The 17,511-nt window shown below is 43.3% G+C and overlaps 1 protein-coding gene across 12 annotated transcripts in view; it reads right to left on the bottom strand.

Annotated features, from left to right (window-relative positions):
• Nucleotides 1–17,511, bottom strand: part of STX8 (syntaxin 8) — a 175,017-nt gene that overhangs the window by 90,482 nt on the left and 67,024 nt on the right. For 2 of the 12 annotated variants that reach the window (XM_037913371.2, XM_037913373.2), the window contains one exon: nt 2,283–2,636. The exons of the other annotated variants lie outside the window; for them this stretch is intronic. In XM_037913371.2, coding sequence (XP_037769299.1) covers nt 2,615–2,636 — 22 coding nt within the window. In that variant the 3' untranslated portion in view covers nt 2,283–2,614. Of the gene's footprint in view, nt 1–2,282; nt 2,637–17,511 lie in introns of those variants that run through there. 12 annotated transcript variants of the gene reach the window in all.

Raw genomic sequence — 17,511 nt, 5'->3', positions numbered from 1 at the left:
ACCTCTAATGTCAGAAATGACAAATGATGAATAGTTTCTAGCGAGTTCCTGCCGTGAGCCTGGCCCAGGCTGTCAGGCCAATATTAACGGGTTCGGGTTGGGGGGTTACCCTTCAAGTGGCCAACATAAGAGGAAGACCAAGGTGCCATGAGTTCAACAGCTGTAGCTTGTTTAGAAAAATGCAGGCGCTCACTGAAGTCGTGCAATCAATCTGTACCCAGCTTCCCCTCCACCCCTTTCCACCGATTTAAAGTGGAAGTAAAACGCTGAGAAGTTAAACATGGGGTAAGACGAGTTGCCTAGAGAGGCAGAGGACAGTGCTGCACGTGCACCTCCGAAGACATCTCCCTCCCGTTTTGCCTTAGAGGTGAACGGGAAAGCTTTCATTAAAACCTTGTAGTGAGTTTCCAAATAAAAGGCATGAAGATCCAAATATTATGAAACACCTAGTATAGGGAAATTACAACTAAGAGGCAAATCTCAGCACAGCTGCTGGACTGTGCTACATCACAGCTAGCACACAGCAATGGGTAGCTGGCGAAGGGAGCAGCCCCGGGTTGCATGAGGAGATGCAATGCTGGAGGCAGACTGCTTTCAAGCACTTAAAAAGTGCACCTATAGCTCACCCGCTGGAGCAGTGGTGGTGGGGGTGGTGGCAAGGCAATGTATCCTGTGACTATAAAAATAGTTCCCAGGAGAAAGAAGAGAAAAATAATAGAGGAAAGGTTTAAAAATCTCAGACCTGAGCAGGGCCCTGCTCCAACTCTTTGCTCTGCCTGAGCAGTGCAAAGGATGCAGAAATCTAGTTTTAAAAGCCAGCGGAGGACTGTTCTTGCATGCGTGAATCCCTAGGTGGTGCAAAACCAGCTTTACACCAGGCACCAACACTGGCCTGCTCAGTGTAGGGGGCAGAAGGCTGTGTAGCCAGAGCATACTGTGTGCTAGCCATCCTGGCCTTCCCCTACCTATGCACCCGAACACCCGGCACATAGCTCAGGTGCAGCTGAGGATCCAGCCCCTTTTCTCCACTATTTTGAATACAGTTACTGTTTAGTAATGTATTCTGACCTTCACTCTCCAGGGCTTGCTGGACCAGATTTGGGACCCTTCTCCCAGGAGCCCGGCTGCCCTTTCAGAAATGACATGTGGCCCAACAGCCATTTCCAGCTCATTTTCCAACTTGTGAAACGTGTGAAGTATTTTGACATATTTGAAACCTCTCTCATTAGTTTGCCTCTGCCCGCTACTGTCCCTGAGACAAGAAGAGTTGGAAGAGTCAGGATATTGTTGGGGAGAGTCAGTTCTTGGCTTCTGGTTACTAGTTCAAATCCAGCCAAGATGAGTAGCAGCCCAAAGGGGTAGTGCTGAGAAGGGATGTGGTGTTCACAGTCCATCAGTGTGACCGCCGCACACATCCACTCTGGATTAAACAGGCGTTGGAGCCTGGACTGTAGTGGAGATCTCTTGAGATCAAAGCTCAAGGACACTGGTTTAGGGCAAAGGCATTAACTTATTCCATTAGTAAATCTAGGAGGGCCTCATTTCTCCTTTCAAGCACCTTTCTGCAACACCACATCAACAGTGGGGTGTAATCCTGCAGCCTATCCCTAGCTATAATCATTGCTGATGTCAGGGAGACAGTTTGCTCAAATAAAAGGTGAGCACTCATCTCAGGGTTTGGTCCACCCTCATTATTGCTAATTAAGCACTGACTACTTGCTTAGTACTGTATAAGACATCTTGAAATCAAAGACAGACGTGCCCCATAAATTACACTTCTATCTGCTGTGCAAAATTCAAGAGATTTATCAACCTTTCCAGCGCTATCTGCCCAGCATGGCTATTTGCCAGAGACATTCTAAAGATTCATGTTTATTGATTGCAGCTCCCCAGATTCTGCAGAAAGCCACAGGCTTTATACCTTACAGGCAATACAAACACATCAGCCTCATCTTCCAGCACTCCCATTCGCTCCCCATTCATTTCAGGATCTGCTTCTGAGATGCTTTCACCTTTCTAAAGCCCTCTTCCTAGTCTATCTTACTGACCTGGCTTCCACTAGTTTTCCTGATCCACCCCATCTAGCACTAGCACCCCCTTTTGGACATCCCCCCCTCCCCCGCCCCACAGAACTCTTGGGGTCCAAATCTTCCCCTGCTGCATCGAGCACGTAGAACAATCTTCCACTTTCTCCTCCATACTGACTCTACATCTCTTCAAATCTCATCTTAGCTCTTTCCGGCTTTGCCTCTGCACCATATTTCTCCCTCTGCTACTCCAACTGGAGCATTCATAAACTGTTTATTTAGGAAGTTTTAACAGGTTTACAAATCACTGCCATGTAAATATCAGAAACAAAACAATCATTACAACAATGAGCTTATTTTACTTAGAAAAACCTTATGTGGTAGTGTAATCACCAAGTCGCTCTATTTTCCAAGGTACTACCATATTACAAAGCGAGCCTTTTTACACCATCCAGAACATGTTATTTCTGGTATTTTATTAGAATCAAATGAAAATACGTATATGTATCAAACCAGGCATGTCTATCAACTGTTAATATTCAAAAGAAATTGGACAGGTGTGCTGGGTTTCTTTGCAGGCAAATGTATTAGGTCTCCAAAACAGATGTTCTAAGAAAAAGGAAATAAGTGTGATATGTTACTGGCCTGAAAGTTTACAGGGATTCAAGAGCAACTGGAACATGTATTATCAGTTACCGTTTCATTCTATCACTCATTCGTAAGTCATTTTGAGATACGCCCCACAGATGTAAAATACAGTTTATTACAGCAATATAATAAATAAATAAATAAATAAATAAATACCTGGCTGTTCTATAGCACTTGTCATCAGTAGATCTCAAAAGGCTGCAAATCAGTAGATCCAACAGCATATAAATATGGCTAATTGCTAAATCTTAAAATGCCTCATGAAAACACATTGAAGTTTTTCTCTTGATCCTACTATTGTATGAAATTAGGGCAGGTCTAAATTAAACCACTAGAGTGGCACAGCACTGTAGCACTTCAGTGTAGCCACTGCCTATGCCAATGAGAAGGGTTCTCCCACTGGCATAGGTAATCCACCTCCCCGAGACATGGTAGCTAAGAATTCTTCTGTCAGCTTAGTGCTGTCTCTCAGGGGGTGTGGATTTTTCACACCCCTGAGAAAAGTACCTATGCCAATGTACGTTCCCACAGGAGATCATCCCTTATAGACACTATTCAAACGTCCGTTTATATGGACCACCAGCTATTGGGGCAAACACACTGCATGCAGTGAAGTGGGCAAGGCCAACAAAAAGCAGTGGAATCATGGAAACATCATGAAAGAGGATAACTTCGGTGAGAGACGCAGATGAATTTTTCTTAAGCTATTTATTGGGAATAAAGTAAACGGAGACACAGGTCAAACAAACAATCATCCTGCTCTTTGCTAAATGCTAATGTAGGTGTTGAACAGACAGTAAGATTAAAGGGACTTCCTCCTTCCTTCTAACAAGTAAGAAAGTAATCCCCTGCATACTAGATGTTTTAATAAATGCTACTACATATTCCGACGTCTAATCAACACACTTCTTGAACAACCTGGGGAAAAAAGATTCAACGCTGTCTACTACACAGTAAAGTGATCAGAAACAAGAAGCATCCAACATTCATTTCCAAAACAGGATACACTGCAAATGCTCTTCCCTCGTCTACATGCACCCCATTTAAGGCTTAGGTTACAAGATTCTTTAAGATGCAATTTTTTATCTAGCTTTCACAGCACAAATAGCCACAAGAAAGCTACCGAGAACCCCTGTTTGCCGATTCAGGATCATTCGATATGAAGGGCACTTCATACAATCCTAGGCAAACTGCTCTAAATCCCTTAACTGATGGAAGTACAGAGAATACTTTTATCGATTTCATGATGCAAGACACAGGTCAAACACTGAGTGAACAACGAATAATTCATGCTTGTAAAGGAACATAAAATATTGTATAGTTAGAAATTCACTGCATATCTATCAGTGGGGTGCAAGAGTTTTAATTAAGACAGATTAATGCACCCACAAAACCTATTGCATTAAGGCAATTATGGCTTTCCTAGATTGGCTGCCAATATGATATAGGTCCAAAAGAAATTACCCCTTTCTGCTGCAACAGAATAAATTGGTTTCCTTGAATCCAGTGGTTAAAGAATCCAAGTTCCTGACCTTGACTGTTTTACTAGTAGTAGTCTATGCTGTAGGGAACAAATTGGGATGACATTTGCTGAAATGTGTGGGATTTATGGTATAATAAGTTGTGCATATGTGCCAAAAAATAAAACACTTAAATCCAACAAAATCAAGATTAATTATCTATTAAAATACCAAAGAGAACAGCACAATACAGGTGGTGCAAGAAACTGTCTGGCTTTCTTACATTGTGACTTAAGTTATTTTTGAGGTCACATTAAACATTCTGCATCTTCTATCACACTCTCACTGGGAAAATGAAAATGACTAAGGAGCAGCTATTTTTCCGTGTGGATTTTGCCCTTTCATAAACAAACGCTACATAACCCTTTCATAGACAATCATGCTAAGCTCACACAAAAACATTGTACTGCCTGGCTTTCATCAGTGAGACAGTCTGATAATTAACTACTGTGTGTTTATGACAATCCCTGTACAGAGGTACAAAACACCCTATTACTGCACCTACCAACCTACCTACCCACCCACTACTCCATGCCTCTATAGATCAAACCCATTTCTACTCTTCCCCACCTCCAACACGGTGGCCTTGGGTGTTATTGCTGTTACTTACAACTATGGGTGTTCAAACATCAATATGTTTGATAGATGCCTCATTCTCTAAATGCCATTCTTATTCCCTTCTGGTTTTCTAAAGGCAACTTCATGTACTTCCTTTCTTCAGCAGCAATAACCATGCTTTAAAATCACAAAGCAAACATCCTTTTAAAAACACATACAGAGATCATAGAAGACTGAGTCCCGTCTCCCCTCTCCCCTGGAATGTGAACAAATTGTTAATACCCTTGAAATCTGCTTAGTTTCCTTCTTAATCCTCATTTTAGCCAATGCTCTCCTCGCAGGAGTTCATATCAATATGTCACTAGCAGTCAAATAATGCAGTAAAGAGCCAATGTTATTGTGAGCCTACAGTGGAATGATTTGCTACCCAGCAGGAGAACAATCTATATCAGGCAGCGATATGCTCTTCTCTAGCAGGGGTAACTGCTACAAATGAGCTAGACTCCTCATGACAACATCAAACATCCTTGCTAAAATATGGTCAGTTGGTTCAAGCTAGAATACAAAGGCAGCACTGCTCTCTCCATATATCTGTAAAACAAGGAATCTGTGTCTCCCCTCCTCAGTGCCCTACCCCTAAACCATGACCACATGTACACAGCCCTCTACCGTGTCTCACACATCTGTCAAGTCAAAGCTTACAGGACCACATGACAACTACAACAGCTTTGCAACGTCTGCCTTGGTCCACATAAATCTGAAGCCTTGAAATCTGAGCCATGCTTCTCCTTTCAGGTGCCTTTGTGGTAGTTTGTTATTCTGAAACATAGTGAAACTTTCATTAAATTTTATTAGCTTTGCTTCATTTCAGCAACGCAAATAGTTTTCAGCAGACCACAGTTCACCAGTGATTACACTTTTCTACGGAATTCACAGTTCTAACAACTACTGATCAATAAATAAACTGAAAGGAATAGTTGCAAATACTGTGTTGTTTCCCTTAGGGCTCACTGACCCCACAGTTTACTATACATATGCCAGCAACAGTTCCAGGAAAACAAAAGATGACAAACTTCTTATTGCATCTATTTCACAACCATGACTGCCTTGGGGCCATATCTGTTTTATGTGTCATCCAATTCTTAAACAATTCTTCTCAATCTTATTTGCTTTTAATTATAAAGTAAGAGATGAGATAATTCACACCATATGATATTTTTTGGAGCAGACAGAAAAGGGTAGAGAGGAAAGTACACCATCATCTTTGCATTTAGGTTACCAGAGTGAAGAGCAACAGGGAAAATACAAGGTTTGTGCCCTTTTAATGGTGTATAAAGCACCAAAAAGGTTTTGCTTTTGCTTAAGGTCCTCACACATTAAAAAAAAAAAACACATTAGACTGGAAAATTCTATGGACAACTGGATTATGACAACCCACATATCAAACAAGTGAAACCTGAATGACTGAAAAGTGATTTTTATTTAAACTGCTTAGAACTCTCCTTTAATACGTATTTAACGCACATACCCTGCAGCTGGATGAAAAGATCTGTTTGTTAAAGATTCAGCCTCCTCCATCATTTCAGTTAAGTGCTGAAAAATTGCCTAACCTACTTCTCTGTGTCCCAAAGAAGGACCTAGGGAAAAACCTTTAAGAGAAGCCATTAACTACATCCCTCTTGGTAAATGGTATATTGGATATTTTCAAAAGGACTACAACTTTGAAGTATATTTTCTCCAAAGTTTAGTTTCCAAGGACAGGCAACTTCTATGGCCAAAGCTCAACTAGGAAGTTACCGCTAATCAGTACAGCCACAAAGTGGAATATAAGAATGACGGTACAGTACTTGTACAGTAGGACTAAAATGTTTTTACTATCCCAGAATTGATAGACATATTAATTGGAGGCAGCTGCAAGGGAAAAAAAAACCTGCCCTAGTGACATGATTCATTCCTTTTCATAGATAATTACATCTGCTCATAGTGAATCATTAGTTCAGGGAATTTTTTTTATGTTAAGTTTAAACACAGCAATCAGATATGTTAGTCTGTAGGATAAGGCAAGCCAGATGACATGTCCTTTTTCAGAGACTTGTTTACATTTGCAGTGTTGTCAGTCGTGAATTAAATGGCAATTTCATACACCAATAATTTTCACCTAGATAAATCCAGTTTTTGTAAGTGGCATAGGCAGTGCAGACACTAATGGCAAAAGCCTTCCAAGGGGAGTAGTTGGAGCAAAAAACCTAACTTGTTTCAAGATTGAGCTTGATAAATTTATGGAGGGATGGTATGATGAGATTGCCTGTAACAGCATATGGCCCATCTGCTACTGCTGTTGACAATCTCCAATGGCTGGAGGGGGGACACTAAAGGGAAAAGGCTCTGAGTTACTACAGAGAATTCTTTCCTAGGTGTCTGGCTGGTGGGTCTCACCAACATGCGCAGGATCTAACTGACCACCATATTCAGGATTGGGAAGGAATCTTCTCCCAGGTCAGATTGGCAGAGACCCGAGGGGGCACCAGCTTCTGCAGCATGGGGCATAGGTCACTTACCGGTTTGAGCTAGAGAAAATGGTGGATTCTCTGTAACTTGAAACCATTAAATCAAAATTTGAGGACTTCAGTAACTCAGCAAGAAGTTACGAGCCAATTGTAGGAGAGAGTGGGTGAGGTTCTGTGGCCTGCGATGTGCAGGAGATCAGACTAGGTGATCGTCATGTTTCCCTTCTGGCCTTAAAATCTATGAGCAAAAGAGGGATCACTAATTCAGCAGCAGGGAGACTTTAGCAGCATAGTTTGTGCACCTTAAAGTGCCAAGCATTTTTACTTGGTAGTTTCCCAGGGCTTGTACCCAGGCTGCATCGTTTAGCACTCTGTAGCAGAGGATTTCAAAGCCCTTTAGCAAGAGGACTACTTTGCAACTTCTGCAAACAATAAATTAAGCTTCACCAGCAATGCAAGGTGGTATGCCCCCATTTCACAGGTGGGGAACAAAGTCACAGAGAGGTTAAGTGATCTGCCCACAGTCACACTGTGAGTCAGTGGACAAGCCAGGAACCCCGATGGCCAGTCCTTTGCTGTAAGCACCAGATCACAACTGTACGTCAGCCATAAAACTAGGGGTTTTCTTAGGTGTGTGGGGGATGAGCAGCGGCTTGAATATCAGCTTGGATTTTTCCGTACCCAAACTAAAAATGAGAATTAGCAATTACTGTGCAATTTGAGCTGCTGTTCTTGTAAAAGGCAGGCGATGCACCAGTTGCATTTTATCTCATTTATTTCTTTAGCTACATGAAACCTAGAACACAAACGAAGCTTTCCCCAAGAATTATTCTGGTTTTCCTAAGAGAAAGTAACATTGTTTAAAAGGAAAACCATCCCTTTTCCCATTCTTCTTCTAGTTCTTAAAATCTGTCTACTAAGAGGCCTAAGACGGTGCAAGTTGTAGTTCAATTCCATAAGTAGTGAGAAAGCCCATCAGGTGGTGTCATACTAACAGGACAGTCTCTGTTCAGGTTTTCATGTCACGTATGTCCAATAGATGTAGTACATTTTATCTTCAGGCACACATGTGGTTAACAGGAAGCACCCAGATACTAGGATAAACAAGTTAAGCCCCAGTCCTTGCAATACCTATGAGCTTAACTCCTGTTTCCCATCGAAGAACTGGAGAGTGACCTTTGGCGAAGACAGACATTTAAAGTCTCCCTCATCTCTCCCAAAACATTACTTTCATTTTTAGCCCTAGCACCAGTGCTTGTTTGTGTAACTGGAGACGTGTCAGGCCCTTTCTTCCAGAGTGATTTAAACTGCTCCAGTGTTAAAAGTAAAACAGAAAGAACAAAGATGCTAAAATATTAATCATCTTGCACAGCATCCACTGGGAGTAAGTGGAAAAATGCAATGCTTTGTGATCTGCTGGCCTCACTTCCAGGTTACTGCCTGTTCAACACACAGAGACTCCCTTTCCTGTACATATGGAGAGGACTTGGGAAAGAATTTACCTCACCAGCTCTTTTAGATTGGCCATTCAGAGTTCAAAGTTCCCTCTGTAGTGACTACTACTTACTGTTTATTGCTGAAGAATGACAATGTGCTCGGTGCAGCACTGCTCAGCAAAGCCCAGCCATTTCCTGCCCCAGAGCTTCCGAGGTACGTGTATACATACATACACACACACACATACACGAGAGAAGACAGGATGCACTGACAGCTCCAGAGAACAGAGAGGCTTGTTTGTGTGTGTGACACAGAGTTATTCTTATTATGCTCAGAATGTGGGGGATTTGTGAACAGAGAACCTAGAAAGTTAGATCTGCTCCCTTTACTCACAGCAGGCGTGCAGGGTCGCATGTAAAAAGTTCCATGTGCTCTTCATGTTCAGAATCTGATCTTGCAAAGCCAAAATTCTGATGGATCAGGTGCACTTGATGTCACCATCTACAACAATGCAACACAGGGAACTCATCTCCAAAGGAGAGGAAGATCCCAGCATCTATGTCAAAGAGAAAATGGGGAGAGAGACAGTAATAATCATCTGCTCCCTTCTTCTCTTTCGTGCCACATCAACACAGTGGGGCTAAGGCGGCAGCTGATATCAGCAATTCAAAGGGAAACCAAACACTCACCTTGCACTTAGCTCACTTTCTACTGTAGTTGTTACACAGCATTGCTAATGTAAGTTGCCACTTGGCTACGAGTTCTGCATGGGTAGACTTCTAAGACCAGAAGGAGCTCCAGTGACTTGTATGAAAGTCCACTCGCATGGAGCTCCTTACTGGATCATGGCCTTGTTTTTTTTTTATTTTCCAGTCATAAGGAAGCTGAAACAGACCCACTGCTGAAAAGGCAACAGAGTTTCCAGATGGATCCAAGGGGTCCAGGGAACCAACAAATATATTCAAAGCAGCAGTGAAAAGAAGTTGAATTCTGCTCTCAGTTAAATTGTTGTGAGTCATACAAGACTCCTTTGGTTCCAGTACAATTATTCTGGATTTATGCTAATTTAAGTAAGTGCAGAATCTGCCCCAAAGTGTCAACCTTTTCCCTATTTTTCTTACTCTGCTACCAGGAATAATTTGTCATGGCAGGATATGCTGCATCAGCTCTCCAAAAAGATTAATATTGAAGTAAATCGCCCTGGAGTATGTCTACACTTAAAATGCTGCAGCGGTGCCACTGTCGCGCTTCAGTGTAAACACTCATGTCACTGTAGTTAATCCACTTCCCCGAGAGGGGGGAGCTAGGTCCACAGAAGAATTCCTCCAACAACCTAGTGCTGTCTACACCGGGGATTAGGTCAGCATAGCTACATCTCTCAGGGGTGTCAATTTTTCATATCCCCAAGAGCTCTGATGTAAGTTTTCAGTGTAGACCAGCTTGTAGATTAATAGAATTAAATTCCTGAAGGGGATGATTCACACTACAAAAGAGGAATGGTGTTGGTGGGACTCTTGGGCTATTGAAGACAATAGAACTCTGGTGCCATGCGTTGTAACACACCCAAGACCTACATCAATCAGACATAATGGCTGGATTTCTTAAAAGGGACCTAAGGGAGTAAGATGTCCATCATCCAGAAAAGGTCATATTATGGAAGATACTATTCAACGCTGAAGTAACCGGATATGCTGATGGTGCTGTGGAACACTAAGGTCCTCTGTACCCCATAACCCCCCCCCCCCCGACACACACACCAAGCACGCATGCATGTGCAACAACTGGCCAGTTGCACATTCCTTCTGCCAGTCCCAGGAGAGTAGATAAGATGAACCCACTGGTTTGCACCACTTTGGGACCCCATGTTCCAAAACACACTTATGAAACATGAATTATTTCATGCAGTATTAACAAGCAAAGAGAAAAGGGAAACTACTGTTTTTAAGGGACAAAACGCAGCTTTTTGATTTAACTCTCCTCCTTAACTCATTTATTCTATGCTTCTCCCCCTAAGGGAAAAGATGAAGGATCATGTGGGGAGGGTGGTGGCTCAAGACAGTTTAAGTGTGTATGAAACGGCTGTTCCCTCTCAAAACACCATTTGTGTTGCCAGTGAGATTGCAACACAACCATGACACTGCTCATTTACTCAATAAAATATCATGAATTCCAGCTGGAGATTACTTTTCCCTTCCCCAAGGGCAAAAGATGTTTTTCATGTTTAGGGTGTAGAGAAAGATGCAAACTAACATTCAACCATATTCCAGTCTTTGGGGGAGATCTTTAAGCCCCCCAAACCTGTATGAAAGTTAGACGGCACATGAATAGCAAACTAGCACTGAATTTGCCTCCTCTATGGCCTCATCTACAGTGCGAGTGTGACCATGTGCTGACAATGGTGAGTGCAAGAAGGTTCATTCCCAGCCCTTTAGCTGACACTGAAAATGTCTCAGCAGCTGGAACAGAGGAACAAATCCTTCAACCCCATTTCAGAAAGAGAGAGGGGGTACCTACTAAAATGTTTATAAAACAGTTTCAACCCATCTCTACGAGTAGTTAAACCATTTTCAACCCCAAGGGAAGTAGAGGGGATCAGCGGCAGACCACCACTGCCAAATATGATTAGTTTTCGTCGTGTAGGTGGGGACCTATGAGCAAGTCCACAGTTTGGTAACCTGAATGGTCATGTCAATGTTTTCTGATCTGAAGTGCCATGTAAAACATAAGGCATACCTCCCCCTGCCCCCTCTTCAGAGTATACTCCACAAGTCAAACACCCATTTCTAATATTAACTTAAGCACAGCGGTAATCAATAACGCAGGTTAAAAAGAAAGGTTGGGAAGGTTAAAAAGAAATGGCATGGCTGCCATTTTTCAGTGCCTAAAGTTTATTTTTTTGTATCATTACTACTAGCAGGAATCATTTGAAACCTTTTTTTCCCCCTTTCCAAAAACAAATTTCTTGCTAAAGTCAATAGTGCTGGCCAGTATATGAAATGTTTTTACAGGACATAGCTGAAGAAGAATTGCTTCTCTATTGAAAGGGGGGTTTGGTGGGGACAGGCCATACAGTACATATAAACTGGGGGTGGGGTGGGGGTGACAATCTCTGTTTATAATTCTCTGTCGATAGCACCCAACTCTATTAAGACTGGTTTGTTTTTTTACCAGGCTTCTTTAAAACTTATTGTCCTGGGAGACTGGTAAAAAATGCTCTCAAACAGCTCCCAGCAACTCTGAAATAAAAATGTTTTTCTTAATCTTCCTTATAACTCCACAAAATAAACGGTCAGGCAGCTACAATTTAGGAGCATGGAAAATGTTAATGACTTGGATGACAAGCCAGGCCACAGAATTCCCCAAATCCCACAACAATTCTCATGGCCTTTATTCAAACAAGGTCTACTGATTTTCTCTTTCCGATAGACTGAAAATGTTCCCGACTCCTGGAGAATATCTAACGTCTTCGTTCCAACAAAATACCTGAGTTATCCTACTAATTGAGACCCATTTAATCAGGTCTTTCATCCCAATGGATGTTGTCAGTAAAAGTCATCAGGACACATCGCTGCAGAACCAGGAGTAATTCATGAGTACTTCATGCATGAAATTTTTAAATTCTATCTTATTATGGAAGCCCTTGTTGCAGCTCTAACAGAGTTAAGGGCAAGTTGAGTTTTGCACTTGATAAAGAGATTAAGTGCCTATTTTAAGTAGGACATATCTTGCCCAAAATTACACCACTTATTGTTTAAATACAAAATGAATTTTCTGGGGATTTACAAGTAAATCAGTTAATTAGTTTATGAGTTAAAATTTTAAAGAGTGGATGCTGTAAGAAATTTAGCATCCGTCTCAGACTTTTTTTTTGTCCTGAATGATCTCATCTCAGGTAGTTGTCGATCTACAAAATAAAATAAATAAAAAAAATGGGCAGACAAAAAATAGAACAGATCTACAGCAATGGGTCGTTTTTGAAAAGACATTTTTAGGATTAATGGTCTTTTTTTCATTATTCTTTACAACTGAAAGTTTCTCTTTCAGCAAAGGCTGAAGAATAGTGTTCTCCCTCAGAGAAACTCATGAAGAAATGCCCTATTTCAAAATGGCTGCTGTCTGTCATTGGGCAGTCTGTAGTCTCAGTCCCATTAAGAACAATCATGGACATTTTGAAAATGACAGCTTAACTCAGAGCTGCCTATGCCCTCAGTCCTGATGAGAACAATTGATATTGGTAGGCATTTTGAAAGGGCAATACCTTTGAGTTTTTATGAAGTTTTATGTGCCAGCCTCTCAATTATGAGAAACAGAAGCAAAACATGACCATTAATCTTAAAGTTTCTTTTCAAATACCATCTGCTGCATCAGATCTATTCAACAGGGAATGCCAAAAGGGAAACTTGCTATACATTAATATGATGGATTTCTGTTAAGTTTAACCTTAACTCTGAAGTTCTTGGATTTATAATGCTTGGTTTTGAGAAAACTGCACTATCCCTGTAATTTGTTTTTACCCTAAATTACTGACATGTCCTCCCAAACTTACCTCCATCTGAATGTACTTTTGGTCTGGGAATACTGAGTATATTTAAGGTTTTTTTAAATTAATTTTAAAAATTAAAAAATCTTGCGTGCCAGAAAGAAAACAAACACTAATTTCACTGGTCTCTCGAGGACTACCACCATAATCAACCAGGGGAATTGGATTAGGATCTATAATCAGTAAAATATTCCCTCAACTCCAAGAGTGACTAAATTTGCTTTGTTGCTTTTCTCCACTGCTTTAACAAAGTCTATTCCATCAAGTGTTGAGAAAACCAATGCCATGCTGTCGCTGAAAAAGTAAGTTTCTGGCTGTAATGATTGTGAAGATGAATTATGAACGTGAATGGAGTGTAAATTGACTCAGGGTCACACAGGGGAACCTGCAAAGCACCTACCACTTATGTTGCTGCTTATAGTTCTGCCAAACAGCAAAAGGTGTGAAATTACCAAGACTCTTTTTAGTTTCACTGGCGTTTCAGAATCCTGCCAGCAACAGTGACATTACCACCAGTCATGTCCATTTCATGCCACTGCTGCTTGCCTAAAGCTAGGCTGGAGCTATTTTCATGACAAAGTGGCCCAAAAAAGGCTGGGAGGGAGAGTTAGAGAAGCAGATCCCACTGCCCACTTCCCCACTCACTCTTCACAGCAGGCAGAATGCTCAGAGAGTTGGAAATGACAAGATGAAGCTCCTTCCCCTTTGTAGAACTTAAATGGAAATACAGCTTGAAGTCCTCTACTCTAGTCAGAAGCGGACACTAAAAGAAAGCACTACTGAATTAGAAATCACAGCTGCATGGAGAAAGGGAGCCTGGGTTTCTCACCAGCTGTTGCCCTGGATCTCACTAGCCTTCCCCCACAACTTAGCCCTGGTCTACACTATGGGGTTAGGTTGAATTTAGCTGTGTTAGGTCGATTTTAAAATGAATGCGTCTTCACAACCAACCCCGTTCTGTTGACCTAAAGGGCTCTTAAAATCAACTTCTGTACTCCTCTCCGGTGAGGGGAGTAGTGCTAAAATCGACCTTGCTGGGTCGAATTTGGGGTAGTACAGACGTAATTTGATAGTATTGGCCTCTGGGAGCTATCCCAGAGTGCTCCAATGTGACCGCTCTAGACAGCGCTTTGAATTCCAATGTACTAGCCAGGTACACAGTAAAAGACCCAGGAAATTTGAATTTAATTTCCTGTTTAGTCAGTGTGGCAAGCTCAGAAGCACAGGTGACCATGCAGTCCCCCCAGAATCGCAAACAAGCTCCAGCATGGACCGAAAGGGAGACACTGGATCTGATTGCTGTATGGAGAGAAGAATCTGTGCAGGCCGAACTCCGATCAAAAAGAAGAAATGCTAATATATATTCCAAAATCGCACAGGGCACGGTGGAGAGAGGCTACAACAGGGACACACAGCAGCGCCACGTGAAAGTTAAGGAGCTCAGGCAAGCCTACCAAAAGACAAAGGAGGCAAACAGTCGCTCCGGGTCAGAGCCCCATACATGCCGCTTTTATGATCAGCTGCATGGCATTCTAGGGGGGGACCCTACCACTACCCCACCACTGTCCGCAGACGCCTGCAAGGGGGGAGTCTCATGCAACAGGGAGGAGGATTTTGCGGATGAGGAGGAGGAGACTGCACAGCAAGCAAGTGGTGAATCCGTTCTCCCCAGCAGCCAGGACCTTTTCATCACCCTGGAGCCAATACCCTCCCAAGGCAGGATCCCCGACCCTGAAGCCAGAGAAGGCACCTCTGGTGAGTGCACATTTGTAACTACAGTACAGGGTTTAAAAGCAATAGTGTTTAAATGTTTGATTTGCCCTGAAGAATTGGGATGCATTCACAGCCAGTACAGCTACTGGAAAAGTCTGTTAACGTGTCTGGGGATGGAGCGGAAATCCTCCAGGGACATCTCCATGAAGCTCTCCTGGAGGTACTCTGAAAGCCTTTGCAGAAGGTTTCTGGGGAGGGCTGCCTTATTTCGTCTTCCACAGTAGGACACTTTACCACGCCAAGCCAGTAGCAAGTAGTCTGGAATCATTGTAGCACAAAGCATGGCAGCAAATGATCCTGGGTTTTGGTCGCATTCAAGCAACATTCGGTCTTTATCTTTCTGTGTTATCCTCAGGAGAGCGATATCATTCATGGTCACCTGGTTGAAATAGGGGAATTTTTGTAAGGGAATAGTAAAAGGACCCTGTTCATGCTGGATTGTTTGCGCTTGGCTAAAAGGGATCATCCCGGAGAACAGCCACATGGCATGGGAAGGGGTGAAGGGATCATCCCAGAGAATAGCCATGCGGTGGGGTGGGGAGAGGTGTGCGCTGCACATCCACCTGAAAAACGCAGCCCCTCCAAATTCTGTTGCCCAGCTGTGTGTGATGTGTCACCATACCAGCAGGCGCTCAATATAAAAGACGAAATGCGACCTTGTACCTAAAGCACATGTGCTGTCTGCTGTGAATTGTTTGATTCACTTTGACAGAGTCTCCCTTAACCACCTGCCCTCCTCCCCAAGTTCCATATCCTCCTCACCCAGACTCCCAAGAACACGGGGAGGGGGTGAGGCTCCGGGCACCGAGCCACTCCACTCCAGAGGATGGCCCAAGCAACAGAAGGCTGTCATTCAAACAGTTTTGATTTCTGGTGTGGCTACAATAAGCAACGTGGCCTTGTCCTTCCCTCCTCCTGCACCCCACCCCACCCGGGATACCTTGTCAGTTATCTCTTTTATTTTCATTTTTTTAATTAATAAAAGAAGAATGCATCGTTTCAAAACAATAGTTACTTCATTTCCTTTGCCAGCTGTGATTGAAAGGGGGAGGGTGGTTGGCTTACAGGGAATTAAAAGCAACAAAAGGGGTGAGTTTGCAGCAAGGAGAAACACACACAGCTGTCACACTGTAGCCTGGCCAGTCATGAAACTGGTTTTCAAAGCCTCTCTGATGCGCAGCGCACCTAGCTGTGCTCTTCTAACCGCCCTGGTGTCTGGCTGCTCAAAATCGGCCGCCAGGCAATTTGCCTCAACCTCCCTCCCTGCCATAAACATCTCCCCCTTACTCTCACAGATATTATGGAGCACACAGCAAACAGCAGTAACAATGGGAATGTTGGTTGCGCTGAGGTCTAACCTAGTCAGCAAACAGCGCCAGCGAGCTTTTTAAACATCCAAAGGCACATTCTACCACCATTCTGCACTTGCTCAGCCTATAGTTGAACTGCTCCTTACTACTGTCCAGGCTGCCTGTGTACGGCTTTATGAGCCATGGCATTAAGGGGTAGGCTGGATCCCCAAGGATAACTACTGGCTTTTCAACATCCCCAACGGTAATTTTCTGGTCTGGGAAGTAAGTCCCTTTTTACAACTGCTCTGAGTTCCTAAAGATGCGAGCATCATGGACCTTTCCCGGCCATCCCACACTGATGTTGGTGAAACGTCCCTTGTGATCAACCAGGGCTTGCAGCACCATTTAGAAGTATCCCTTGCGGTTTGGCAAGGTGGTCCAGTGCCAAGATAGGGATGTGTGTTCCGTCTATCACCCCACCACAGTTAGGGAACCCCATTGCAGCAAAGCCATCCACTATGACCTGCACATTTCCCAGAGTCACTATCCTTGATAGCAGAACGTCAGTGATTGCACTGGTTACTTGTATCACAGCAGTCCCCACAGTAGACTTGCCCACTCCAAATTGATTCCCGACTGACCGGTAGCAGTCAGGCATTGCAAGCTTCCACAGGGCTATCGCCACTCACTTCTCTACTGTCAAGGCAGCTCTCATCTTGGTATTCCTGTGCTTCAGGGCGGGGGAAAGCAACTCAAAAAGTTCAAGGAAAGTGGCCTTACGCATGCAAAAGTTTCGCAGCCACTGTGAATCATCCCATACCTGCAACACTATGCGGTCCCACCAGTCTGTGCTTGTTTGCCGGGCCCAGAATTGGCGTTCCACTGTATCAACCAGCCCCACTGCCGCCATGATGTCCCAGTTGCCACAGCCTGTGCTTTCAGGAACGTCTGTGTCCATGTCCTCATCACAATTATCCTTGTACTGGCGTCTCTTAGCCCGGTTCTGCACATACTCCGGGATAATGCACGAGATGTTTACAATGCTCACAACAGCAGCGGTGAGCTGAGCAGGCTCTATGCTTGTCATGGTATGGCGTCTGCACGGGTAACCCAGGAAAAAAGGCACGAAACGATTGTCTGCCATTGCTTTCACGGAGGGAGGGAGGGGCGACTGATGACATGTACCCAAAACCACTCTCGACAATGTTT

This window comes from Chelonia mydas, chromosome 14, assembly GCF_015237465.2.
Source record: "Chelonia mydas isolate rCheMyd1 chromosome 14, rCheMyd1.pri.v2, whole genome shotgun sequence".
NCBI classification, from domain to species: Eukaryota; Metazoa; Chordata; order Testudines; family Cheloniidae; genus Chelonia; species Chelonia mydas.
Note: the sequence above shows the minus strand (reverse complement) of the source record. Positions and strands in the feature narration are given on the sequence as shown.